This window comes from Perognathus longimembris, chromosome 27, assembly GCF_023159225.1.
Source record: "Perognathus longimembris pacificus isolate PPM17 chromosome 27, ASM2315922v1, whole genome shotgun sequence".
Lineage (NCBI taxonomy): Eukaryota > Metazoa > Chordata > Mammalia > Rodentia > Heteromyidae > Perognathus > Perognathus longimembris.
This window is the reverse complement of record NC_063187.1, coordinates 7,338,647-7,364,309: the sequence shown is the minus strand read 5'-3', so window position 1 is coordinate 7,364,309 and position 25,663 is coordinate 7,338,647. Positions and strand designations below refer to the sequence as shown.

General features: G+C 55.4%; 2 protein-coding genes across 2 annotated transcripts; one reads left to right on the top strand and one right to left on the bottom strand.

Annotated features, from left to right (window-relative positions):
* The first annotated feature begins 1,666 nt into the window (after positions 1–1,666).
* On the top strand, positions 1,667–6,805 carry LOC125342824 (deleted in malignant brain tumors 1 protein-like). Its single transcript, XM_048335131.1, has 6 exons — positions 1,667–1,697; positions 2,642–2,728; positions 3,570–3,887; positions 4,806–5,120; positions 6,007–6,201; positions 6,801–6,805. Exons 1-6 carry the CDS (start codon positions 1,667–1,669, stop codon positions 6,803–6,805), a joined length of 951 nt encoding a protein of 316 aa, XP_048191088.1.
* On the bottom strand, positions 6,470–9,699 carry LOC125342849 (C-type lectin domain family 4 member E-like). Its single transcript, XM_048335164.1, has 3 exons — positions 9,404–9,699; positions 7,567–7,682; positions 6,470–7,011 (listed from the first exon to the last, which is right to left on the bottom strand). Exons 1-3 carry the CDS (start codon positions 9,542–9,544, stop codon positions 6,861–6,863), a joined length of 408 nt encoding a protein of 135 aa, XP_048191121.1. The 5' UTR covers positions 9,545–9,699; the 3' UTR covers positions 6,470–6,860.
* Positions 9,700–25,663: the final 15,964 nt, after the last annotated feature.

Genomic DNA, 25,663 nt, shown 5'->3' with positions numbered 1-25,663 from the left:
CCTGCCCCAGGCGGCCCTTCCCTCCCTCCCGCCCTCCAGCAAACCCGGAGAACCAGCGGACCCAAGACGAGAAGATCCAGGCCTGTAAATCAGGGGCTCAGGCCCGTCCGCCCGGCTGCTCGGGAGGCCGAGCTCTGAGGACCAGGGTTCAAGGCCAGCCCGGGCGGGACAGTCTGTGTGCCAGGCTCTGATCTCCAGGAAACACCCCAAAACTGCAAACACTGGAGCTGGGGCCCAAGCGGCAGAGCGTTAGCATTAGATCAGGGGCAGCGCCCAGGCCCTGAGTTCAAGCCCCAAGACTGACACTGTGTGTGTGTGTGTGTGCGTGCGTGTGTGTGTGCGTGTGTATGCGTGTGTGCATTTTTAGGGAAAATATACTATATATAAATGAAAATATACATTATATATATATATATATGAAAGAGAAACATGCATGCCCTTGTGCAAGATCTGGGGCTTGATGAGGGCTGGGCGCATGCGCACCACAAAGGAACGGAGCAGGCGAAGGGGGCCGGGAAGGCCAGGGACCCTGCGGGCGGAGCTGCGGCCGCGGGGGCTGCAGGGGGCAGGGCGGTCGCTCCATGAGACCCGCGGGTCTTCCCACAAAGGAATAAAACAAAGTGAAAACATTTCCATCTATTCAAGCGGGCGGCTCCCGCCTGTCATCCTAGCAACTCGGGAGGCTGAGATGTGAGGATCGCGGTTCAAAGCCAGCCTCGATCACAAAAGCTCAGGGACAGTGCCCGGACCCAGAACTCCTGGCTTTGAACCAGGACCTGCACAAATATAATATATATATATAATTCTAATATATAATATTCTAATATATATAGTATTCTATATGTATATATAGTGTTCTATATTATTTATAGTATATTATATGCATAGAATATATAGCATATGTGTATATATGCTACATATGCAACATATTTATATGCTATATATGTACCTACATAATACATACATAGACTATTTACCATTGTTTATAATATGAATATGCTTATATGCACAAATAAATACATGTTACTAGGCAATACATATTCTGTAGTATAATCATGATGTGCATATCTAGAATATTATATGCACATAGTATATTCTACGTGTATGTATAGATACAATATGTGTATAATATGTATACAGGCACATCGTATTTGTACGCACTATCTATTATATTAGATGTGTGTGTATAGTGTATATGTACCATACTCTGCAGTGTACATCCTATTTTATATGTGGGTGATATAATGTGGTATATGCTGTATTAGGTTCGTATAGGACATGATGTGTGTGACGTGTTACCTATGCATACAATGACACGTGTGTTATATAGAATATAGACGGATTGCATATGGTTCTCCCCCTCGATTCGAGGCGGCAGCCCAGGAGTTAACGCGTCTTCGTGGGTTTTGACGAATGTGGGAAATGCATTTCTCAATCCCCTTCGAGCATTTCGCGTCTTGAAGGAAACAAGAATATTAAAAAGAAATCTCACTTCCTTTTTGGGGGGAATCGACTCCACCTCAAGTGTGTGGGCCGGGGGGGGGGGGTGCTGGCATTTTTAAGAGCAGGGGCGATTCCGTGTCACCCATTCCCGGTCCGAGTGAGGACCAGTCTATACCACAGGCCGGGACAGGACCACGGAACCCACACACCTGACCAACTCAGCATGGAGCCCGTGGAACATTCTGGATCTGCAGGTAAGGCCTCACCTGCACGAGGAGGTTTCGTGAGGACCGTGGGCCTGGCTCTGTGGTCCCCCCTCCCTCTCCCTCCCCACCCCAGCCCTCCCCTGGAAACCCGTGGCAGCCCGGATTTCCACTGAATCTTGGGGAAGTCGAGGAAGATCCCGGTGCTGTGGTTTGCTTTGCAGCTGAGTCACTGCACGTGTGTCACCTAGTGGAACGAGTGGATCGCGTTATCTCTGATCATGTACAGTTAGACATCTGGTCTACACCACCGATGTATTACATATGAGTTATTTTTTCAATCCAACAAGAGCCGATGGGTCCCCGCCTCTTCCCGGGGTTTTCCCCACGGAGGGAGGCAGGGGACGCGTCTTCCAATCTCCTCCGATCGTTTCGTGTCCCCTGGGTGGAAGAAAACAAGACTATGAAAAGGAACCTCACTCCCTTTTTGAGGGGCACCAACTCCACTTGTGCGTGTGCGTGCGTGTGCGTGGTCCGTTTGCTTTGTGCATTTTTAAGCGTGGGGAGATCCCGTTTCGATTGTTAGTGGTCCACTTGCTTGTCTGAAAGAGGACACGGAGGGAATATTACAAACCCAAGAAAAAAAATGTTCTATGCCAACAAGAAGATCTATTTCTGGTTTCCATTGGTGCTTCTGTTGATTGCACGGCTTTGCTTTTGCTGTGTGTGTGTGTGTGTGTGTGTGTGTGTGTGTGTGTTGGCACTGGGACTTGAACTCAGGGCCTGGGTGCCACGCCTTCGCTTTCTTTGTTCAAAGCCGGCGCTCTACCGCTGGAGCCACAGCGCCACTTGTTGCTTTCTCTGACCCATTGGAGATGAGAGTCTCGCGGACTTTCCTGCCGGCTGGCTTTGAACCGCGATCCTCAGGTCTCAGCCTCCCGAGTCGCTGGGATGACGGGCTTCAGCCCCGACACCCGGCCCTCCTTCTTCCGCAGGTGCGGGACGCCATTGGACGCACGCGAGGCCTTTGGCTCTGGCTCTGGCCTGGCTGCTCAGCGGCTCGGCCCTCTCCGGCGTGTTTGGTGAGTATCTTGTCACCTCTGTGTGCAGCCCCAGTACAAGAAGCAGTGTGTGTGTGTGTGAGTGTGTGCGTGTCCTGGGACTTGAACTCGCGGCCGGGTGCTGTCCCTGAGCTGTTGTGCTTCTACCACGTGAGCCACAACGTGTCTTTGTTTGGTAGTCGATTGGAGATAAGAATCCTCCCTGCCCCGCCTGGCTTTGAACTGTGACCCTCAGGTCTCAGCCCTCCTGAGTGGCTGGGATGGTGGTGGTGGTGATGGTGGTGGTGGTGATGGTGGTGATGGTGGTGGTGGTGATGGTGGTGATGATGGTGATGGTGGTGATGGTGGTGGTGGTGGTGGTGGTGATGGTGGTGATGGTGGTGATGGTGGTGATGGTGATGGTGGTGATGGTGGTGGTGATGGTGGTGGTGATGATGGTGGTGGTGGTGATGGTGGTGGTGGTGGTGGTGGTGATGGTGATGGTGGTGATGATGGTGGTGGTGGTGATGGTGGTGATGGTGGTGATGGTGATGGTGGTGATGGTGGTGATGGTGGTGTTGGTGATGGTGGTGATGGTGGTGGTGATGATGGTGGTGGTGGTGATGGTGGTGGTGGTGGTGGTGGTGGTGGTGATGGTGGTGGTGGTGATGGTGGTGGTGGTGATGGTGGTGATGGTGGTGGTGATGATGGTGGTGATGGTGGTGGTGATGATGGTGGTGGCGATGGTGGTGTGCCAAGGCCACGAACAAGACGTCGGGGTAATCTGCTCAGGGAGATCCCCCCTCCCCACCCCCCCAGATTGGCTCCCCCCCCCCGCCGGGGTGGGGGTGACCGTGGCCTTGTCCCCCTGCCCCGCCCCCAGGACTCACGGAGGAGGTGCGCCTGGTGGGCGGCGGCGGGCGCTGCGCCGGGCGGGTGGAGGTCCACCACGACGGCCAGTGGGGCACCGTGTGCGACGACGGCTGGGACCTGAACGACGCCCACGTGGTGTGCGCGCAGCTGGGCTGCGGCCGGGCCGTCAAGGCCACGGGCTCCGCTCACTTCGGGGAGGGGGCCGGGCCCATCCTGATGGACGACGTGAGCTGCAGCGGCGGGGAGCCCCACCTGAGGCAGTGCCGCTTCCACGGCTGGGGGAGGCACAACTGCAGGCACAGGGAGGACGCGGGCGTGGTCTGCACGGGTGAGTCCCGCACCCCGTTCCCCAGACCTGCGCATGCGTGGACGCGGCTTGTTCCCGCTGCGCATGCGTGGGTGGGTCCGGCCCAGAACTGCGCACGCGTGGACGCCTTGCTCCCGCTGCGCATGCTTGGACACGGCTTGCTCCCGCTGCGCATGCGTGGGCGAGCCTCACCCACACCTGCGCATATGTGGTTGGGGGCTGCACTGTGAGAGGAGGAATGTCGTTGGAAAGAAACTCCACTGCCCAGAGTCGGGGTCCCAGGGATGCTGCGCTTCCTGAGTCCCTGCTCCCTGAGGCACAGAGTTACTATCTGTTAACGTGTGGCGTGAGGGACATGTTTATGTGATAATCTATGACATGCGCATACGTACTCTGTGCGTGTTCACACACGGCGCGTGCATGTGGTATGGGATTTGCATATTATTCTGTTGATGTTATATACAGCAGGGAGTGTTACGTAGTATACGCTAGCCCCACCTGGCCCTTCCCCGATGCTCAGGCCGGCTTCGAACCCGGGTCTTCAGGCCTCGGCCCCTGGATGGCCTGTGATTGGCCGCCCTCTGTCCCTCCTGCCCGGGGAAGGCTTGTGATTGGCGCGCGCTCTGTCCCTTGGCCCCGGGAAGGCCTATGATTGGCGCTCCCTCTGAAAGGCCTGTGATTGGCCGCCCTCTATCCCTCGGCCTGGGAAGGCCTGTGATTGGTGCTCCCGCCCCCTGCCCGCCTGGGGAAGGCCTGTGATTGGCGCTCCCTCCCTCATGCCCCGGGAAGGCCTGTGATTGGCCGCCCTCTGTCCCTCGGCCCCGGGAAGGCCTGTGATTGGCCGCCCTCTGTCCCTCGGCCCCGGGAAGGCCTGTGATTGGCGCGCCCTCCCTCCTGCCCCGGGCTGGCGTGTGACTGGCGCCCCCTCTGTCTCTGCAGCCCAGGAGCAGCTGCGCCTGGTGGGCGGCGGCGGGCGCTGCGCCGGGCGGGTGGAGGTCCACCACGATGGCCAGTGGGGCACCGTGTGCGACGACGGCTGGGACCTGAACGACGCCCACGTGGTGTGCGCGCAGCTGGGCTGCGGCCGGGCCGTCAACGCCACGGGCTCCGCTCACTTCGGGGAGGGGACCGGGCCCATCCTGATGGACGACGTGAGCTGCAGCGGCGGGGAGCCCCACCTGAGGCAGTGCCGCTTCCACGGCTGGGGGAGGCACAACTGCAGGCACAAGGAGGACGCGGGCGTGGTCTGCACGGGTGAGTCCCGCGCCCCGTCCCCCAGACCTGCGCATGCGTGGGCGCGTCCCGCCCACATCTGCGCATGCGTGGACGTGTCTTGCTCCCGCTGCGCATGCGTGGACAACTCGCTCCCACTGCGCATGCGTGGACACGTCTTGCTCCCGGTGCGCATGTGTGGGCGAGTCCCGCCCACACCTGCGCATGCGTGGTTGGGGGCTGCACCCAGAGCTAAGCAAGGAGCACCGTGAGAGGAGGAATGTCATGGGAAGGAAACTCCACTGCCCAGAGTCGGGGTCCCAGGGCGGCTGCGCTTCCTGAGTCCCTGCTCCCTGACTCACAGAGTCGCTGGGAAGTCGTGCGTGACGTAAGGAAGTGAGCAACGAAGCGCATGCGTGCTGAGCAGAAGCTGCGTGCTGTGGTAGACGCCGTCCCCTATCGTATGACGTCATCACGGATGCTGCGTCATAGCAGAACGCGTCATGGCTTATAATCTCATATATAACACACAACGTGCATGACATAAGGCAGTATGCACACTACAGTGGGATCTGTGCCACATAAATGATAGCTAATGCATTCTACAAATCACCAGGGCGCATGCGGTAGATTATGTGACGTCTGATTTACATGACGTGTGCATAAATTAGATATAAGATGATGCACTTGTAGATTCTATGTAATCCACTCACATGTGACACGCATCGTAATACATAATTTATGTGCAATAGGAATAGATAGGCCTGGGGGGCGTTGGCCGGGCTCCACGTCCCTGCCCCGTGCTCCTCCTCCTCCGGTGTGTGGGTGGGGGGAGTCGGGCGGGAAGCCGGGCTGGGGAGGCCGGGGGGGGGGGGGTCTCCGGTGATCCCCGCGGTGCCCGCTGAGCCCCCCTCCGCCTTCCCGCCAGGTCCCGGCTCCAGCCCCACCCTGAGCCCCCGCGGGATTGTCGGTGAACGTGAACGCGGCTCCCCTCGGACGCCCTGGCTGCCGCCGCCTGCCTTCGGCCAGGGGCCGCCTTCCGCCGGGAGCCGGGGCCGCCTTCCTCCCGACGCCCGCCGGGGAATCGGGCCGACGCTCGGGAGCCTGAGATCCGAGGATCAAGGTATAAAGTCAGCCCGGGGAGTAAAGTCCTGGAGCCGCGAAGGTCAATTCCCATTATGGCTGCTAGGGGAGCGGTGGCTGGAGGAGCCCGGATCAGGCCTTGAGCGGGAAGAGCTCGGGGACAGGCCGCGCCCGGCGCCCGGGCCCTGAGTGCAAAACACGCGCACACACACACACAAAACATTACGCTGTTTATCAGAACAATAAAATGCAGCCCTTCTAAATGATCACGTGACGGATACAAAACAGCGCCTGCGCCTTCTGCTCAAAGTCAATTCCCATTTGCTTTCCGTCGTTGTTTCAAACGGACGTAAACGTATTTCTCCCCCTCTTATCTCGGCGGCTCTGGGGTTGAATTTAGGGCCTGGGTTCCGTCTTGTAGCCGTTTGGCGAAAGGCTGGCGCTCTACCCCTTGAGCCACGGCCCCACCCTGGACTTTCCTGCTGGTCCCATTGGAGATCAGAGCGTCTCACACGTTCTTATCCGGGCTGGGTTCGAACCGCGAACCTCAGCGGCTCTCCATTCCGGAAATTCAACCCTGGAAAGGACTTTTTTGTTTTTTTTAAATTAATAGACGAATTCCTTTGTCTGCATCCTCAGTGTGAAGTCCTGGGCGGGGGATGGGGGAGCTGGGTGTTTTGTGCTTAGAGATTGTTTTCCTTAGCCCCAAACACTTATTTCCGGTAGTTCACAAATCCGGGGCATGCTGTAGAAGCAGGGGATGTCGTTCCAGTTCTTTCTGGGGTTCGGAGAGTCCCGCATGGTGGCGCAGTCTTCCACGAGATTGTTGGGTTCGCCTATATCCCAAAAGCTGCAACAGAGAGACGGGATGAGCAGCGCATGCCTTGAGTCCCGGACGGGGGAGGAAAACGGAACCCGGCACTCAAGACAAATCACAGGCGTGTGCTTGGATTCCCCAAGCACTGGATGAAGCAAGTATTCCAGCCTGCATTTATCATCATCATCATCATTATCATCATCATTATTATCATTATTATTATCATTATTATTATTATTATAATTTTGTGCTGGCCTCAGTCAGGGCCTGGGCGCTGTCTCTGAGCTTTTATCACTCAAGGCTGGTGCTCTGCCACGTGAACCACACCTCCACGTTCATCTTTGGGTCATTTTGCTGGTTCCTGGGGGATCAGCGTCTCACGGTGAATTTCCTGCCTGGGGCTGGCTTTGAACCTGGGATCCTCAGATCTCAGCCTCCCGCGTAGCCGGGATGACAGGCCTGCGCACCGGCGCCTGGCTGAGAGGTGGACTAGCCCCACAGAACAGCCCAGAATGCACTTGGTGTGAGCATGGCCGGGGGGGGGGATGGGGGGTGTGTGGCTGACCCCCCCAGCAGGAGCTCACTCACCTCCAGGGCTTAGTGAGGGGCGTATGGTCCACCCACCGCCACTGGCCCTCCGTCTCGCGGTCCGAGAGGCCGATGAAGAACTCCCTCCTCCTGGGCTTGGTGGAGTGGAGGAATTCCTGCGGGGACACCCAGACGCGCCCTCGGACCCGAGCCGCGGGGACCCCCGCCCCCCACCACGAGGAAACCGTGCCCCGCGCCCTGGGCAGATCGAAACCTTCCCCCTGGGGTTCTTCATCGTCCGCTGCTCTCCATGTCGGGAGCCAGAATCCGGGGAGAATCTGTCGCCTCCCAACCCAGCGCCTCTTGCTTAGCCACCAAGCACCTGTTTCCTCTCTCTCTCTCTCTCTCTCTCTCTCCATCCCAGCCGTCACTCTGTGTGGCTCCTCTGTCACCCGGCGCTCCTTGGTGGCTCCCCCGTGTGGCTATCAACGGTCAATCTCCCGTCGAGGATCCATCAAGCCATCAGCCACGTATTGGCCTCGCATCCGTCACCCAGCATTGCTCAGTCACCTCTCTCTCATTTACCTTCTCATCTACCTGCCCGTCTACCTAGCCTCTGTCGGCTATTATATATCTATCATCTACCTGTCAATCTAATAGATCTACCTACCTAACTATAGATCATCTGTGTCTCCATCTAACTATCTACCTATCTGTCTGTCTGTCTATCTAATCTAACTACTTATCATCTGTCTATCACCTGTCATTTATCCATCTATCATCTGTATCTAATCTACCCACCTACCTATATATTGTCTGTTCATCTATCTAATCTTCCTATCACCTACGTATCAATCTATCTATATCTATATCTATCTATCTGTCTGTCTGTCTGTCTGTCTGTCTGTCTATCTACCTACCTATCTGTCTATCTACCTATCTATCTGTCTGTCTGTCTGTCTATCTACCTATCTATCTACTGTCTGTCTATCTACCTATCTATCTGTCTGTCTACCTATCTACTGTCTGTCTATCTACCTATCTATCTGTCTGTCTGTCTGTTTGACTGTCTATATGTCTATCTATCTATCTACCTATCTGTCTATCGATCTATCTATCTGCCTATCTATCTGTCTGTCTATCTGTCTGTCTATCTATGATCTATCACAGAATACTATCAATCACAGCTTAGATATTGTGGACAATAATTGCTTGCTCTCTTTTGTCTGATACACCTCTGTTTCACCATTGAACGGTTGTTCTAGAATTATCCCTGAACCTTCTTCCCGACTCTCCTCCTAATTCATGATGGAACTCCACATGGAAATCATCCTTTGGGGCTGGGAAGGTGGCTCAGCAGTAGATCGCTTGCCTAGCACACAGGAAGCCCTGGGTTCGATTCCTCAGCACGACACACACAGAAAAAAGCCGGAAGTGGCGCTGCGGCTCAAGGGGTAGAGTGCTAGCCTTGAGCAAAAGAAGCCATGGACAGTGCTCAGGCCCTGAGTTCAAGTCCCAGGACTGGCAAAAAAACCAAAACATCATTTTTTTGCTGCTGCCGTTGCTGGGTTCTTGTAGTCATAAAGATCATTTTGAGTCCGGCACTGGTGGCTCACGCCCATGATCCTGGCTCATTAGGAGACTGAGACCCGAGGATCCCCGGTTCCAAGGCAGCCCCAGGAGACTCGTGGGAGAGAAACTCACCTGCAGTGAACCAGCGAAAAGCTGCCCGTGGAGGCCTGGTTCAAGTGGCAGAGCGCCCGCCTTCAGTAGCAAAAGCCAAGCAAGACTGGGAGGCCCTGAGTTTACAACCCAGTGCTCACACGCACGCACGCACACACACACACACAGACAGCATGGGGCCCCAAGGCTTCCAGAACCTTCCCTGGCTCCCTACCTGCTCCTCCGGCGTGTTGATCACCACCAGCTGGGCCCCCATGCCGGAGCAGTTCCTGGCGCTCGACTCCCAGTTCATGGCGTTCACGGAGAAGAAGTAGCAACTGGATGCTGACCACGATCGGGGCGCAGTGGAAGGCATCCCCCCCACCCACGACCCGGTTGGCAAGGATGCTCTGGCGGCGTGGCCCCAAGTCCAGCAGCCCCTCGAGGGTCGCCGTGTCGTTGGGGCGGCTCAGGCTGCCGCACGCCCTCTCGGGGATCCCCGCATAGAGCGGCGACCGGAACACCACCAGGCACTGCCCGTCAGCAAGGGCGGCCCGCGGGTCGCCCCGGGGGTTCGTGGGTAGCCGGTCTCACAGCACTGCCAGCCACGGGAGGGATCGGATCTCAGCAGGGCCGGTTCCTCCCAGAGCCGAGGAAATGCCAGAATTACACAGCGCGGGGGCCGGGCGCGGGGCGCACGCCTGGAATCCCGGCCACTCGGGAGGCTGAGGCCTGAGGATCGCGGTTCAAAGCCAGCCTGGAGTGAGAACGCTCAGGGTTTGCAAACGAATCCGAGACCCCCCGAGGGTGGTGAGCTTCTCGGGGAAGGACGAACCCCAGCTGTGTGCGGCACGGTGATGGTTTCGCATTCTACGGGGAGGCAGTGCCAGCGCCGACATGTTTTGTGCTCTCTGAGGATCCTCAAGGGCGGTGCTGGGCTTTGAACTCACGTCCTGGTGCGTGCTAGACAAGCGCTCTACCCCGCGTGAGCCGCATCGCCCAGCCCTGCCGCTCTCGTTACTTTCCGGATGGAGCCCCGCATTAAAAAAAAAAAGAATTATTGTAATAGTTGGGGTCTCGCAGGATATCTCTGCGTGCAATGCGTATTGAAATGCCTTGCTTGGAAATGCTTTCTTAAAAAAAATAAAAGTCACCATTCATGCTGGGTGTTGGTGGCTCAGGCCTCTCATCCCTGCTACTCTGGAGGCTGAGATCTGAGGATCGGGGTTCAAAGCCAGACTGGGACAGAAATGTGCGTGAGACTCTGATCTCCGATGAACTATGTAAAAAAACCAGAAGCGGCGCCGTGACTCAGATGGTAGAGCGCCAGCCTAGAGCAGAAGAAGCTCAGGGGCGGCGCCCAGGCCCTGAGTTCAAATCCCAGAATGCGTACGTGCACACACACACACACACACACACACACACACACACACTCTCTCAGTCTTTGGCCTTCTGCTGATGAAGATGACCATAGCCAACACATAACGTCCACACCGCCGCCCATTTCCATTCCTCCTGTGTCCAGAGCTGGACTTAAACATCAGCCCGAGCTCCCCCGGGCCGGAGCCCCGATGATGGGGAGGAACAAGCGCTCGCCTGCTCGCTGGCAGGAGCCGCCATTGCTCTCGTTCCAGAGAGAGGAAGAAAGGAACTATCGCGTGACGCGTGGACTCCGCCCAGTGGATCAGACCCTGTGCAAACGATCACGGCAGTGTTGGGCCGAGTCTGTCCATGCAGAAATGGCTCCCTGATCTCTCCCGTCGCCCGGGGATTAAAAAGTGAAAAATAAAAACAAAAAGCAACTCGAAAAGACACAAAGACCAAAGCAACACAAAAGCCCATTGCGGCTCAGCTCCTACGACACCCGAGCCGTTTCCCCCTGAATCCAAACACAGCTGCGCCCCTGAGCGACAGAAAAATAATCTTCCCGTCAGCAGAGCTCTTGCGGTTGAACTGTGCTGACCTGCGACCTCGGGGAGGCTTCAGGATGGACACAGAGCTGCGCCTCTGCCTGCAGTCCCCGCCCGAAGATGATGGAATCTTATTTTGATCTGATGTAAAGGGAATCATGGTTCCAGATGAAAACCCTGGCTGAGAATAACGCCCTCCTGTGAGCTCAGAGGCCGGCTCGCTCACCTGCCACGCTCAGGAGAAGCACACCCAGGGCCAGCAGAGTCACACCACGCGCAGCAGAGCCTCAGCGCCAGCCCGCGCCCACCGGGCCCCCGGCACGCGGCTGAGACGAGCAAAGGAACGCTTGTTAAGCTTGGTGACAGCACGCACGCCTGCCGTCCCAGCTACTCGGGGAGGCTGAGCTCTGAGGATGGCGGTTCAAAGCCAGCCTGGAAGGGAAAGCCTGGGAGACCCGTGTGTGCGTGCATGCGTGCGTGTGTGTATGTGTGTGTGTGTTGGGGTTTTGCTCCAGGCTGGCACTCTACCACTTGAGCCACCCCTCCACTTCCAGCTTTTTGCTGGATCAGAGTATCACGGACGTTCCTGCTCGGGGCTGGCTTTGAACCGGGATCCTCAGATCTCAGCCTCCCGAGGGCTGGGATGGCAGGCGGGAGAGCCGGCTCCCGGCTCTATCCGTGGGGGTCATCCACTAATTTCACGGCGCAAGCCGTTTGCCCTTTGGCTGCAGAGAAAATAGGTCACAGCTCAGGTCCGTCCTGAGCTTGTGGCCGGGACTGTGTGACACACACGCCCCCGCCCCCACGGCGTGCGGTCAGCACCCTTGACGCCGAGCTCCTGTGGTTTCCCGGGCCCGGCCGCCCCGTCTGCATTCTCAAGGCCCACAGGTCACCACAAGCAATCCCAGTCGTGTTAGCTCTGCTTTTCCTGCCACACTCGTCTCCCGGGTGGGGTGTGGGCCCTGGGGACACAGACCACATTTCCTACACTCGCAGACAGGCTCGGGCCCGGGATCCACAGTGTGTGTGGGGCATTTCTCTCTCTTCTCCGCCCCCATTTGCAAATCCAATTTCCGTTCTTCCCTGTGCTGCCTTTCCAGCTGCTGACTGGGGCCCAGAGAAGGTTTGCCCTTCCCCCCAAAATGTAGCCAGTGCACCCCAATACAGCCTGGGGGCATGGAGAGCAGGCTGCTTAGCTTCCTGGCAGCCCGCCCCCCATGTGAAAACAGCAGTGAGATTTATCTGATGAAAGAATGCTCTGTTTCAAGGCCTGGCAAGGTCCCAAGTTTGAACCTGAATGCCAAAGAAGAAGGAAGGAAGGAAAGAGGGAGGAAGGAGGGAGGGAGGGAAGGAAGGAGGGAGGAAGGAAGGAAAGAAGGAAGGAAGGAAGGAAGGAAGGATGGATAAAGCTAAGAGGAGATGATTAGAGGAGAGGGGCTAGAAGCTCCCGCCTGTAATCCCAGCTACTCAGGAGGCTGAGATCTGAAGATCTTGATTCCAAGCCAAGCCTAGGCAGAACAGCCCAGAAGACTCACCTCCAACTAACCAGCAAAAAGTCAACAGTGGAGCTGTGGCTCAAGGGGTAGAGCACCACCCTTGAGAATAACTACACTATGAGGAACTGTGTTCAGGACCTGGGACTAGCACCAGGAGGGGAAAGAAAAGGCTTATAGACTGATTCTATGGCATTCTTACTCTGTGTGTGTGTGTGTGTGTGTGTGTGTGCTGGACGTGGAACTTGAACTCAGGGCCTGAGCGCTGTCCCTGAGCTTTTCCACTCAAGGCTGGTGCTCTACCCCTTGAGCCACAGCTCCACTTCTGGTTTCCTGGTGGTTCATTGGAGATCAGAGTCTCACGGGCTTTCCTGCCTCGGCTGGCTTTGAACCGCGATCCTCAGATCCCAGCCTCCCGAGACTCTGGGATGGCGGGCGTGAGCACCGGCGCCCAGCCCTCTCCTGTACTGTAACAAAGCCCCTGTGAACACAGCCTTCCTGTCAGGACTAAGACTCTGCTCAGGGAACGGCGATAACCTCGGTCCTTTCCCGAAGCTTCCACAGGAGCCGCGGAACCCCCATTTTGTGTGGCTTCTCCTGATCACAGCAGGGTGGCCCGTGTGGAACCCGGAGCCCCAAAGCCAGGGCAGAGCGTCAGACGCCCAAGGAAGCGCCGTCTCAGACCAAAGGAAGGAAGGGAGGAAGGACAGACTCTAGACGAAGGAGGTCTGCAAGCCACTCACCCGGAGGGAGCGCGGCGGGGAAGGCGCTGTCCTGCCCGGGGGCCGGGGGCAGATTCAGATCAGCATAGATGACTGGCGAAGCCATGACTGCAGGAAGGGGTGACCGCTAGCAGAAGAGGAGGGACTCCGGGCCCAGCCGGCGGACGCTCAGCCAGTGAGGGGTTTGCTGTCTGCTCTGGTCCACACCCACCACACGGCCCAGGCCCGTCCACAGAATGTTCCACGGAAGCTCTCCGGACCCCATTGCTCTGCGGTGAAATTCGAGGAAGTCCTCATTGTTTTCTAATATCATTATTATTGGGGTTGATTTTTGGGGGGTGCCACAACTGGCACTTGAACTCAGGACCTGGCCAATATCCCTGAACTCCTGAACTTGTGTGTGTGTGTGTGTGTCTGTGTCTGTGTCTGTGTATGTGTGTGTCTGTGTGTGTGTCCTGGGATTTGAACTCATGGCCTGGGCGCTGTCCCTGAGCTTCTTTTGCTCAAGGCTGGCGCTCTACCACTTGAGCCACGGCGCCATTTCCAGTTTTTTCTGTGATTCATTGGACGTAAGAGTCTCACAGACTTTCCCGCCCAGGCTGGCTTCGAACCACGATCCTCAGACCTCAGCCTCCTGAGTAGCTGGGATAACGGGAGGGAGCCACTAGCACTCGGCTCCTGAGCTTTTTTTGCTCAAGGCTGGAGTTCAGCGACCTAAGCCACAGCCCCACTTGTGGCTTTTTCTGTGTCTGTGGTGCTGAGGAATCGAACCCAGACCTTCATGTGTGCTAGGCGAGCGCTCTACCTCTAGGCCATGTTCCCAGCTGCAAAGTCATGCTTTTTAAGCCAGGTACTGGTTCCACCTGTCATCCCAGCTACTCAGGAGGCTGAGATCTGAGGATTGAGGTTCAAAGCCAGCCCGGTCAGGAAAGCCCACGAGACTCTGATCTCAATGAACCAACAGAAAACCAGAAGTGGCGCCGTGGCTCAGGTGGTAGAGCGCCAGCCTTGAGCACAAAGAAGCTCGGGGACAGCGCCCAGGGGCCCAGGACAGAAGAAACAAACAAAAACATCACAGACAGGCTGGCTCCTGCCAGAATTTCCCCACTCGTGATTTGGGGAGCCCCGGTGTGACATCAGAGCGTGGGTCAAGCGGTTTCCCTGTTCTCAGGTAGTGTGTACTTCCTCCCGCCGCGCCCCCCGGGTCGGCTGTCCTCTTCCCTTGCATCCGTTTCCTTTTTTCCTGGTAGATTCGCGGCTGATCCTCGCTCCCACAAACGAGGGGGGCCACCCAGCTGGCAAAGCCGCTGCGCCCCTGAGCCTGGAAAATCGTAGTGCCCCAAATGGACCCTGAGAAATGGAAACAGCAGGTGTTTGCTTCTGGCTGTTGTTTTCCTCGCTGGTTGTCTTGTGGGGGGGGGCTTCTCTGTCCTTGAGAGGGTAAACGGAGGCACAGAAATGGGGTGGACAGAGGGTGGACAAAGGCAGCCATGGTCCTCACTGGACATGACGTGGAAAATGGACTCGACAGCTTGTGGGTGGAGATGGGAGGGGAAACCTGGGACAGAGCGAGGGGAGGGGGACACGGTCCAAAACCAATGGACTTGTGGCCTCACTTAGCGTTATCATCACAACAAAGCATGGAGGAGAATAAATCCGTGTTCCTCTACGCTCATAAACTCGCAGTTGCCCACAGAGGGCGCTGTAATGTTTGGGGGTTTTAGGGCAAAGTATTTCACCTTCTTTGGAGGCACTTTAGTAAAGGGTTATTTCCCCCGATTGTTATACAGAAGTCAAGAGAAGCCACGGATTTGTGATTCCGAACCTGAACATTCAGGCATGCGCAATCCAGGCTCTGTGTAATGAAAAACCAGACATCCTAACACAGGCCAAGAAAAGGAACACAGGGGGGAAAAAGAAGACATTATTGCCCGAGCTGGGCCTAATTCTTCCAATGGCATCTCGCTTCCTGGTGTGATGATTTGGCTCCATTACAATACACCAAAGCTTTGTTTATTTATTAATGGTTCCAATACGGGGCTTGAACTCAGGGCCTGGGCGCTACTGCTCCAGGCTGGTGCTCTACCACTTGAGCCGCAGCTCCACTTCGGGCTCTTGGTGTGCTGGGTTGTTTATTTTGGTTTATTTCATTTTTACGGCACTGGAGTTTGGACTTAGAGCCTCTTGTTCACTAGGCCGCTGGAGATAAAAGGCTCACGGACTTTCCTGCCCGGGCTGGCTTTGAACTGTGGTCCTCAGATCTCAGCCTCCTGAGTGGCTGGATTAGAGGCGAGGGTCACAGATGCCCCGCTCTGAGAGTTTAGTTGTAATATTTTCTGAGACCCTGTGAGCTCCTTCTGCATGGTAAGATCTGCATTGTAAGATGTCTTTACACATTCTTCATCATTCCCTTATGTCACTTTCTCTACCTAAAACCTGCCAGTAGCATCCTCACTCACTCCTGGAATCCCAGCTGCTCAGGAGGCTGAGACCTGAGGATCACGGTTCAAAGCCAGCCCGGGCAGAAATTCTGAGAGACTCTGATCTCCAGTGAACCACCAGAAAATCCAACTGGGAGGGAGGCACGGCTCATGTAGTAGAGTGTCTGGCCTTGAGTTCGAATCCCAGCTCTGGCACACATACACAGACACACACACACAGACACACACACACACACACAGGTACACACACCTTAAGAGCAGCAGCAAATGATTTCAAAGTAGGGAGTGGCGGTTTAAGGGGCCCCTGTACTAAGTGGAGGAAACCATAATGGTTGGGGGAGAGCTGCCAGCCTTGTTCCCTTGAACAAAGACAGGATGGGTGACATTAGTGAATGGAAGCCCTTGTGTACAACTAACTACTCAAGGGAAGTGAAAACACCGCCCGGAAAGTCCAGAACTCAGAAATGCTGGCTGTCCCTTCTATTCTGAAATTCCCCTAGGAAGAACCTGGTTGGGTGTGCGTGTCCGTGTGTGTGTGTGTGTGTGTGTGTGTGTGTGGTAGAACAATGTTCACAACTGAGCACACGTGGACATCTAGATAGCTAGGAAGAACATTTCAGGGTTTGGGGCTCACTTCCAGTGTTTTCCCTGGGGTGGAGGGTGCACAGAATTCCGTATTACACAGAACAGCCACCCTTTTCCACACGCTACACCACAGCCACTGTGCGCACAAGTCCTGCCTTGCTCCTCAGCCACAAATGGAGTCCTCCCCTGCACTCCCAAACCAGGAGTCAGACTTCCCTGACTCTGCTGGTTCTGCCCTTCAACTTGGGGCACCTCCCTCCCTGTCCCCGCATAACCTGATCCTCCCCACAGGGAGGGGGGTGCAGGAACAAACTGCTTATCTTATTTGGTTAAGCCACATTTCCTCCACTTCCTCCTCCCAGGCTGAGAAAAAGAAACCGAGAGCTAAGCACAGAAACCCAGAGCTAAGCACAGAAACCCAGAGCTAAGCGCGGCCCCCTGTGGGGCCCAGGGCTAGGGGTGCCCCCGTGTAGAATGCAAAGGCGCCAGCAGAAGAAATAACAGAAAGAAAGGAATAGAAAAAAGTAAATAGAAGATCTAGAGCTAGAAATAAGTGGGGACACAGGGCCTCTGGGGGAGAGGGCAGCCATGGTGGAACTCTCCAGCGTGCTGACATGATGCCCAGCCACGTGCAGGGTTCCAGCCCCCCAAGGCCTGCATTAGGGAGAGGGGGCGTGGCCTGTCATGAGGGGGAGGGGCATGCAAATCAGGCTGTGCTATATAAGGGGGTGGGGGGCTCCTTCTGGGAAAGGACCTGGAACTCCAGAGGTGTTTTATGTAGATGGAATTGAAGCCTGATGATGCAAGGGGGTTGGGGGGAAAGGCCTTGGTACTCTTGGCCTTGGACTTCCTGGAGATAAAGGTTGTGAAATCAATCAGACTTCACTTTCAACTCCCTGGGAAATGGGAGACTGTAGGCCACAGGGCCAGGGACTGGGGCTGACACAGGGTCAGGGAATGAACGCCTGGCCTGGCTGTGTGACTGGAAAAACCAGTGACTTAAAATAAAACATGGAAGCGAGGGGCCAGGGACCACCAAGGAGCCGATACCGATGCAAACACATGAGAGTCTTTACTGCAAGCTCGAGCCTGTATTCCCAACCGTCACGGACACAGTGGATCTGGAGTCCACACCCTCAGATAGGCAGAGTTTTTATTGTTATGACAACAGGGGCAGTGTATTTCCAACTTGGCAGACACTTGATTGGATGACATTTAGCAAGCAAGTCTTGTCCTATTTCTGTTGGTGATCTATCCTTTCATTTATCTATTTTGGCTTTGATATCGGGAATAGCCTTGATATCAGGAATTGACAACAGGTGGTCACGTAGCACTGATATAGGGGGTTAGTGCAGAGGGTAGAGCAAGCCACAAATGGGTTAAGCAAGCCATTTACAAAAGCTGTATATTGCAGTCAGGCTGACCTAGCACCAATTTCATTTGAACAATTGCCACCATGTCTCCCCATGACCACTAAGCAAGCTTGAGCAGGCTAAAACAATCCAGTACTCAAGCATAAGTAAACCAACTTGACAATTACCATGGCATTTCTACTACTATTGTGGTTATTTCTATAGTCTATGACTATGATCATTTTTTACTGTCCATTACCATGGTTGCTACCCAGGTACAGATGGGAACAAGTGCTCCCTACATTGTTAAATGTCAAACTATAAGAAACTAGTCTCACGGGTGGGGGCGCAGCCCTCTATCATGGAGTCATCACCAGGGTTTAGAAGCTGTTATAATTTTAACACTAAAACTCATATTTAGTTCCTCCAGTTTTCAGGTCAGCCCTGACAGAGCCAGAAGTGGAGCTGTGGCTCAAGGGGTAGAGTGCCAGCCTTGAGCAAAAGCAACACAGCCACAACCCAACCCCGGCCTTCAATGCCTATACCCCCAGTTCAGGGCCAGCACACAGATATAAGCGGGGGGTGGGGGGGGGGGAGCCCAGCAGAAACCCACTGAACACTCATAAAATACAATGAGAACAACACGGAACATTCTAGCGTTGGAACAGGAGGTCAGGGGCGGGCACTGTTTGTTCTCTGTGGGCTTTGCTTACTTTTTAAATAATTGTGACCTGGGTAAACGTCTTTATCTGTACTTTATGGCCCGCGTGGGCTTTACAAGCGCTGTACTATGGAGGTCGGATCTGGCCGGCGAAAGAGGGCAGAAGCTGACTCCATTTCTGTCTCCCACGCCGCCCCCTGAATCAACAGGCCAATTCTTAATGGGTTCGCCTGGATTCGCACAGGAAGGGGCGCCCCGTCCCCCACCCCCGTCCCCAGGTAATGGGAGGTCCTGAATCCCAGGACAGGGGTGGACATGGCCTGTAGGCTGCTGAACCTGTCTGCCTAAGTGCACGGAGCTGGGACTCCCAGTGACCCAGATGGAGATCACAGGAAACACCTGAAGTTCCAGGTGCCCCTGCGACCCAACCCAGGTCATTTGTCTCAGCCAATCATTTCCAACCCCATGAGCCAGCCAATCGCCTGCCCCAGGCCCGTCCCCGCCACTGATTGGGCCAGTCATTCTTAAGAATGATTCGGTAACTTTCCCGCGGTGTGACAATGTGACCCCCAAACCCTATGAAAACCCTGCGGAATGGAGGGTCGGGATTCAGTGAGACCCAGGCCCGAGCTTGCAGTCAAGACTCTCCTGTGATGACAGCGGCTTTCGGCTCCTTGGTGATCTTTGGGGACCCCGAAGTCTGGGCGTAACAGCGCCAGCACGATGGGGTGTTACCTGAATGGAAAAGTCGTAGATGTGCCAACTGGAATATTTAAACTCATTCTGTCATTTTCCCTCTCCTCAAAGTGAGCAAAAGTGGGCTGGGAAGGGGTAATGTGCTCGCCTCGCCTACATGAAGCCCTGGGTTCGAGTCCCCAGCACCACATATATAGAAAAACAGCCAGAAGTGGTGCTGTGGCTCAAGTGGCAGAGTGCTAGCCTTGAGCAAAAGGAAGCCAGGGCCAGTGCTCAGGCCCTGAGTTCAAGCCCCGGGACTGGCAACAAACACAAAATAACTACAGAAAATCAAGGTGAGCACAAGTGCTGAGGTTTGGTTGCTCTGGGCTGTGTGCAGCATGCGCTTAGTCCTGGGGTTCAGCTCAGGGCTTCCTGGCTCTTTCTGAGCTGGGTTAGTTTGGGGTGTGGGGGGTTGTTCAAAATGTTATGGGGTCCGGAAATCCACGATCCATGAAACCACTCAGATGCCAATCGGGGACGGAGAGATTTTTATGGAGCAACAAAGTACCGGGTATTAGGACGGCGCCCCGGGTCAGGAGGTGGATTTCGAGAAGTGTCCAGGAAGCAGTCCCTCCCAGGCCGGTGACAGGACCGTCCCGGCCATCCCAGGGCCACGCGGAGATCACCACAGGCAGGGGAAGAAGGCTCCTGAGCAGGGTTACGCGTGGGGCCATGGTTCCCGCGGGAGAGGGGGCGCCATGGCGTCTGCACCTTACCCAGGAGGCAGCTCCTCTCTGGGGTAAAGGGGGGAGGGGGGAGGTAGTGAGCCAGAGGGGCTCAGTAGGTGGGGGTGGAGGGGGCACTGGGAGGAGCTGAGGACCTGTGGCTAGGGAAATGCTAACCTTCTTATCTCCCCATCGGGTGGCAAAACCAGAAGCAGCTGGGGGTGGGGTTGTCATGGAAACCGCACAGTGGGGAGCCCAGGGCCAGGCTCAGAAAAGCTTCCCATCCCACAGCGACAGGAAGGCCGAACACAATCAGCAAAGCTTCCCGAGGGCAGTTAGCAGAGAAACAGATTATTTCTATCACTTCACTAAATCTCTAGGGCAGCCCAGGCTTTTATTAAGTTTGCATCTTGATATCTATCTATCTATATATATGTATATATATTACATCTCCAGTGCAGTCCTGACTTTTTATTAAGTTTGTATCATGTCTTAAATATACTACATCGTGTCTTCAATACATATACTACATCGTGTCTTATATATACATACTCTCTATCTGTATGTAGATGTGTGAGCTCCATCTCCAGTGCACGCAGACTTGAGTTCCTGTGGTTTAACGTATAGAGATGTACAGATGCCGCCTGTCCTCTCTGTGTGTGCATGGTGTGGTGCACACACGTGCATTTGTGGGCGCTGTGTGCATGCTGTCCTCTCTGTGTGTGCATGGTGTCGTGCACACGTGCATTTGTGGGCGCTGTGTGCATGCTGTCCTCTCTGTGTGTGCATTGTGTCGTGCACACACGTGCATTCGTGGACGCTGTGTGCACGCTGTGCATTGGCGGTGTTGGTCCGCGTGCCGGGGCCCCGGAGTCGCGCATGGCGGTGACGCGTGCGCAGTCCTGCCATTGGTGTGTGGAGCGCGGGGCGGCTCCGCGAGTCACTCGGCGGCTCCGCGCTGGCTTTCTCGCTCCCGTGTGGGTTTTCTGCAGTGTGAACGACTTCTGGAGCGAACCCCGCCCTGTGAGTACCGCGCCCGGCCGTCCCCGCCCTCCGCCCGGCTCTGAGCGCCTTTCTCTCTGCTTCGGGGCTGAGGAGCTGCGCTGTCAGCCCGGCCCGGGTCCCCTCGCTGCTCCCGGGCCGGGGCTGCAGCGGCTTCTGGGCTGCGCATGCGCTGAGCGGCGGTGCCTCCGGGCTGCGCATGCGCTGAGCGGCGGTGCCTCCGGGCTGCGCGTGCGCGCTGAGCGGCGGGGCGTCCGGGCTGCGCGTGCGCTGAGCGGCGGGGCGTCGGGCTGCGCGTGCGCTGAGCGGCGGGGCGTCCCCCGCTGTGGCTCTGTCGCTCAGGCGTCTCCGTCCTCTGCTCCTCCACGCTTTAGGGATTTTATTTTTTTTGCTCCTTTTTTTGTGGGCTTTTCCTTTTCTTGGTGGACTTCTATTCTAATTTCACATTTATTTTCCTTGTGTTTGTTTTTTATTCACTTCCAGCGTGCTCTCTGAGCTCTTCCACTCTTCCACTCTTGCTCCTTCTCCCCGGGGCTTCTGCTCGCCCGGAATCTCGCGCCCTTCCCCGCCTTCGCTGGGCTCCGACTCCAGATCCCGGGCTCCGAGCCCATGGGCTGCGCGCCCGGCTCCATTATTGTTTTTTAAAAAATGGATCTCAGGGCTGGGAACGGGGCTCGCGGGAGAGCGCGGTTCCCCAGCACCACATAGATAGAAAAAGCCAGAAGCGGCGCTGTGGCTCAAGGGGCAGAGCGCCAGCCTTGAGCAGAAAGAAGCCAGGGACAGCGCTCAGGCCCTGAGTTCAAGACCCAGGACTGGTGGAATACAAATCCTCATCATCTGTTATATATTGTACAATACTCTATACTACTATATAACTGATTCTTAATTACATATTACATGATAATGTATTCTATATTGTTATAATGGTAAATTAGTATTAGTAATAATAATAAATGGATCTGTGTGCCCGCTTTAATTATTATTTTCACTGATCTCAGTGGGAAGTCTGCCACCCCCCTCCCTCCCCCTCCCTCCTCGGACGCCATGGGGGTTTAATGGGTGGACACTGAAGTGCATTGGGAGGCTGCGGATGGTCTGGAATCCATTGACTTCCATATTCTAATTCCGTGCTGTTTCCTTGTCTGTCAGGCACTGGACCGGGCAGCCAGCTGTCAGGAGAGCTGTTGATGCAGCTTTCACCCTAAACACCTGGGCAGTGACATCTGGGAGTCCCAGTCTCCAGCTGCTTCTGCCTGGGGGCAATGGCACCTCCGGAAGCCTTGGGGGGAACGCTGAGGACAGATCTGTTGTCCACGCACGACCCCGAAGGCAGGCCCGCAGGTAACCGCACCGGTGATTCGTGGGCCCCTCAGGACGGGAGTCTGCCGTGGAGGCACCAGGTCTGGGGGCTGAGGGAGGGAAAGCTAGCTCTGGGGGGTGTGGTGGGTGTTGGGGTACCAGTACTTCTGTGGCTAGAGAGGAACTGGGTTGGAGGGGGAGCAAAGAACGGGTTTTTGTTGTGCTGCTGCTTCTGCTTCTTCTTCCTTCTCTACTTTCTCCCTTTCTTCTCCTCTTCCTCTTCCTTCTTCTTCTTCTCCTTTCCCACTCGAATGTCTGACCTCCGCGGGGCAGGACTGCACAGGAATCATAACAGAAATGTGGCGATGGACATCGCAACCCTTGCAGAGTTTGCCTTCAAGCCACACACCGGTGCCTCAAGTCTGTCATCCCAGCTACTCGGGAGGCTGAGACCCAAGATCACTACCTAGAGCCAGCCCGGGCAGCCAAGTCCCTGAGACTCTGATCTCCAATGAACCAGCAAAATCCAGAAGTAGGGGTGTGGCTCAAGTGGTAGAGCGCCAGCCTAGAGCAAAAAAAAAATCTGAGGGACACTGCCTAGGTCTTGAGTTCAAGGCCCAGGACTTGCACACACATACACACACACAGAGCAAGAAAAGAGTCTGCAAAACTGGGAAGGACTCAGGGCTTGTAATCCTTTGTAATTTCTAAAACATGCAGGAAATTGCACAATGATTTCAGCTCCACTCCAGCCAGAAAGAAGCAAGAGCTTACATTCATAGCTTTAGGGAGAATTTTTTATTTTTTCCAAACAGAGAAGAATGTGAAATACCGGAAACAGCTCTGGTCTTTCTCTGGTTTAGATCAGTTCCCAGAGAGGAGAAGCTCTGCACTTGGAAGAAACGAAAATCTCTTTTATAGTCATAACAGAAACCAGATTATCAGCCAGTTCCATCCTGCCAACTTGGGAAGTCCCAGCACCCAAGGGCAATGCTTACAAAACAGCTTTCATAACCCCAGTCAGGCTCCCAGCAGCCCCCTGGGCCCTGAAATCAATGCCTGGGTTTCTGAGCTTTTGTGTTGAAGCCCACGGACTTCCCTGCCTGGGCTGGCTTTGAACCTCCATCCTCAGATCTCAGTCTCCTGAGGAGCTGGGATGACGGGCGTGAGCCATGGGTGCCTGACTTCTTTGTTCTTTTCAGAGACCATTGTAGTATTTTGTAGCTGAACATGTGGGGGTGATTGTGTTCTGAGGACAGACGAAGAGGCAGAGGACGTTAGAAGGGAAGAGGGGAGAGAAAGAAAAGCGCACATATGCAATCAGTGTATCAGGTAAAAATTTAAAAACCCACATGAGTCCAAATAGAGATATCCCTGCTATAAATGCAAAGGATGACCCATGAGGCCAGAGGCTCGCACCTGTCACCCCAGCCACTCAGGAGGCTGAGATCTGAGGATCACAGTGTCAGGCCAGCGCGAGGTGGAAAGTCCACGAGGTTTTTATGTCCAATAAACCAGCAAAAGGCTGGCCTCCAGGCCAGGCTGCAGTGGTAGAGCAGCAAACTTGAGCAAAACCTTGAGGTTCCAGGCGCTGTACACACAGAGACATAGGAAACCTGTGGGTGAAACCACAGATGTGAAGGAAATCACCTGTTGCTCTCTGAAGGAAGAAGTGTGAACGGAGCATTTGCTCTTCTGTGCTCGGTTTCAAGAAAAACAAGCGCTTTTTTTTAGCTCCCCAGGCTGTAGAGATGGTTAAAATGAGGAAACCACCTGGGTTTCAAAGTTCCACAGAGCAGTCTTGCAGAAATGTTGCAAACGGCAGGGAGGGGGGACTTCAGCAAGGTCAAGAGAAATTGCAAGAAGGAGGGCTGGGAATATGGCCTAGTGGCAAGAGCGCTCACCTCCCATACATGAAGCCCTGGGTTCGAGTCCTCAGCACCACATATATACAAAAAGCCAGAAGTGGCGCTGTGGCTCAAGTGGCAGAGTGCTGGCCTTGAGCGGGAAGAAGCCAGGGACAGTGCTCAGGCCCTGAGTTCAAGCCCTAGGACTGGCAAAAAAAAGAAAGAAAGAAAGAAAGAAAAGAAATTGCCAGAAAGATCTGAGTGCAGGCGTGAGTGTTCAGTTTTGGAGGGCGGGGGTAAGCTGTGAACAAGGTAAACGGGAGCCCTGTGCTGTTCGGTTCTCACAGGGCCATTGGTGCTTCCAGAAACGATGCCAGCGCGAGTCGCTCTGAGCTTTGTTTGACAGTGAAATACTTCCATAAAGATAGCACACACACATACACTCCAGTCCTGGGTCTTGAACTCAGGGCCTGAGCGCTGTCCCTGGCTTCTTTTTGCTCCAGGCTGGCGCTCTCCCCCGTGAGCCGCAGCGCCCCCTCTCGCCTTTTCTGTGTCTGTGGTGCTGAGGAATGGAACCCAGGGCTTCCCGCGTGCTCGGCCAGCCCTGCACCGCGAGGCCGCGTTCCCAGCCCCAGTGGGTGCGGCTTCTGAGACTGCGTTCCTCCCGTGTCTCCCACTAGACGGCGAGCCCGGGAGCCGCGTGTGTGTGACAGCTCTGCACGGACGCTGCCTGCGCGCGCCGCCCCCGCTCTCGCCCGCCCAGGTTGGCTGCAGTCTGCTCGGTAACGTGGTTCTGGCGGCCGCGGTGGTGGGGCTGGTGGTGGGGCTCGCAGGTGAGTGGCTGGCGTGGAGAGGGTGGGGGGGGAGCGGGAGCCGCGTGGGGGCTCACGCGTGGTCTGTGTGCCAGCGACGCAGAGGGGAAGCCGCGTGGCGGAGGTGAGGACGCTCTACGCTTCCTGCCCCACACACTGGATTGGATTTGGGAGTCAGTGTTTCTATTTTTCGGACGACGTGAGGAACTGGACTTCCAGCCAGGCCTTCTGCGAGTCCCTGGACGCCAACCTGGCCCGTTTTGACAGCATGGAGGAGCTGGTGAGAAAAGCTTTTGGGGGGGTCCTCTTGTCTGCGATGTGCTAGAAAGACACCCCTGAATTGGACAGGCTGTGTGGGGTTAAAGCTAAGACAGAACCAAGGGGCGGGGCCAGGGGCTCACCCCGTCACCCCAGCCGCTCAGGAGGCTGAGATCTGAGGATCACAATGACAAGCCAGCCTGCCCAAGAAAATCGGGGACACTCTCATCTCTAACCACCCCCCAAATACTGGAAGGAGAGCTGGGGCTCCAGTGCTAACAAGTGTGGTGTAAGTGTTCAAGCCTTGAGCAAAAACGCTCAGGGACAGCACCCAGGCCCTGAGTTCAAACCTCAGTACTGATGCACACACGTGCGTGCGCACACAACACACACACACACACACAGAGACAAGACCAGAAAAAGAAATAGTGACTCCTACTAAATAGCTACTCAAGAGGTTCAGAGGTGAGCTCCCAGTTCAAAACCTGCTCTGGACAGGACAAAGAAAAACACACACGTCTCTGACAGACAAGGACTCGTATGTTCGACTTACTGTGTTTTATTACAGAACTTCTTGCAAAGACACAAAAATTCATACGACCACTGGCTTGGCCTTCGAAGACAGTCCGAGCAGCACAGTTGGAAGTGGGCTGATAACACGGAGTTCAGCAACTTGTACGTTTTCAGCCATCTTTTTGCTTGTTTTGTGT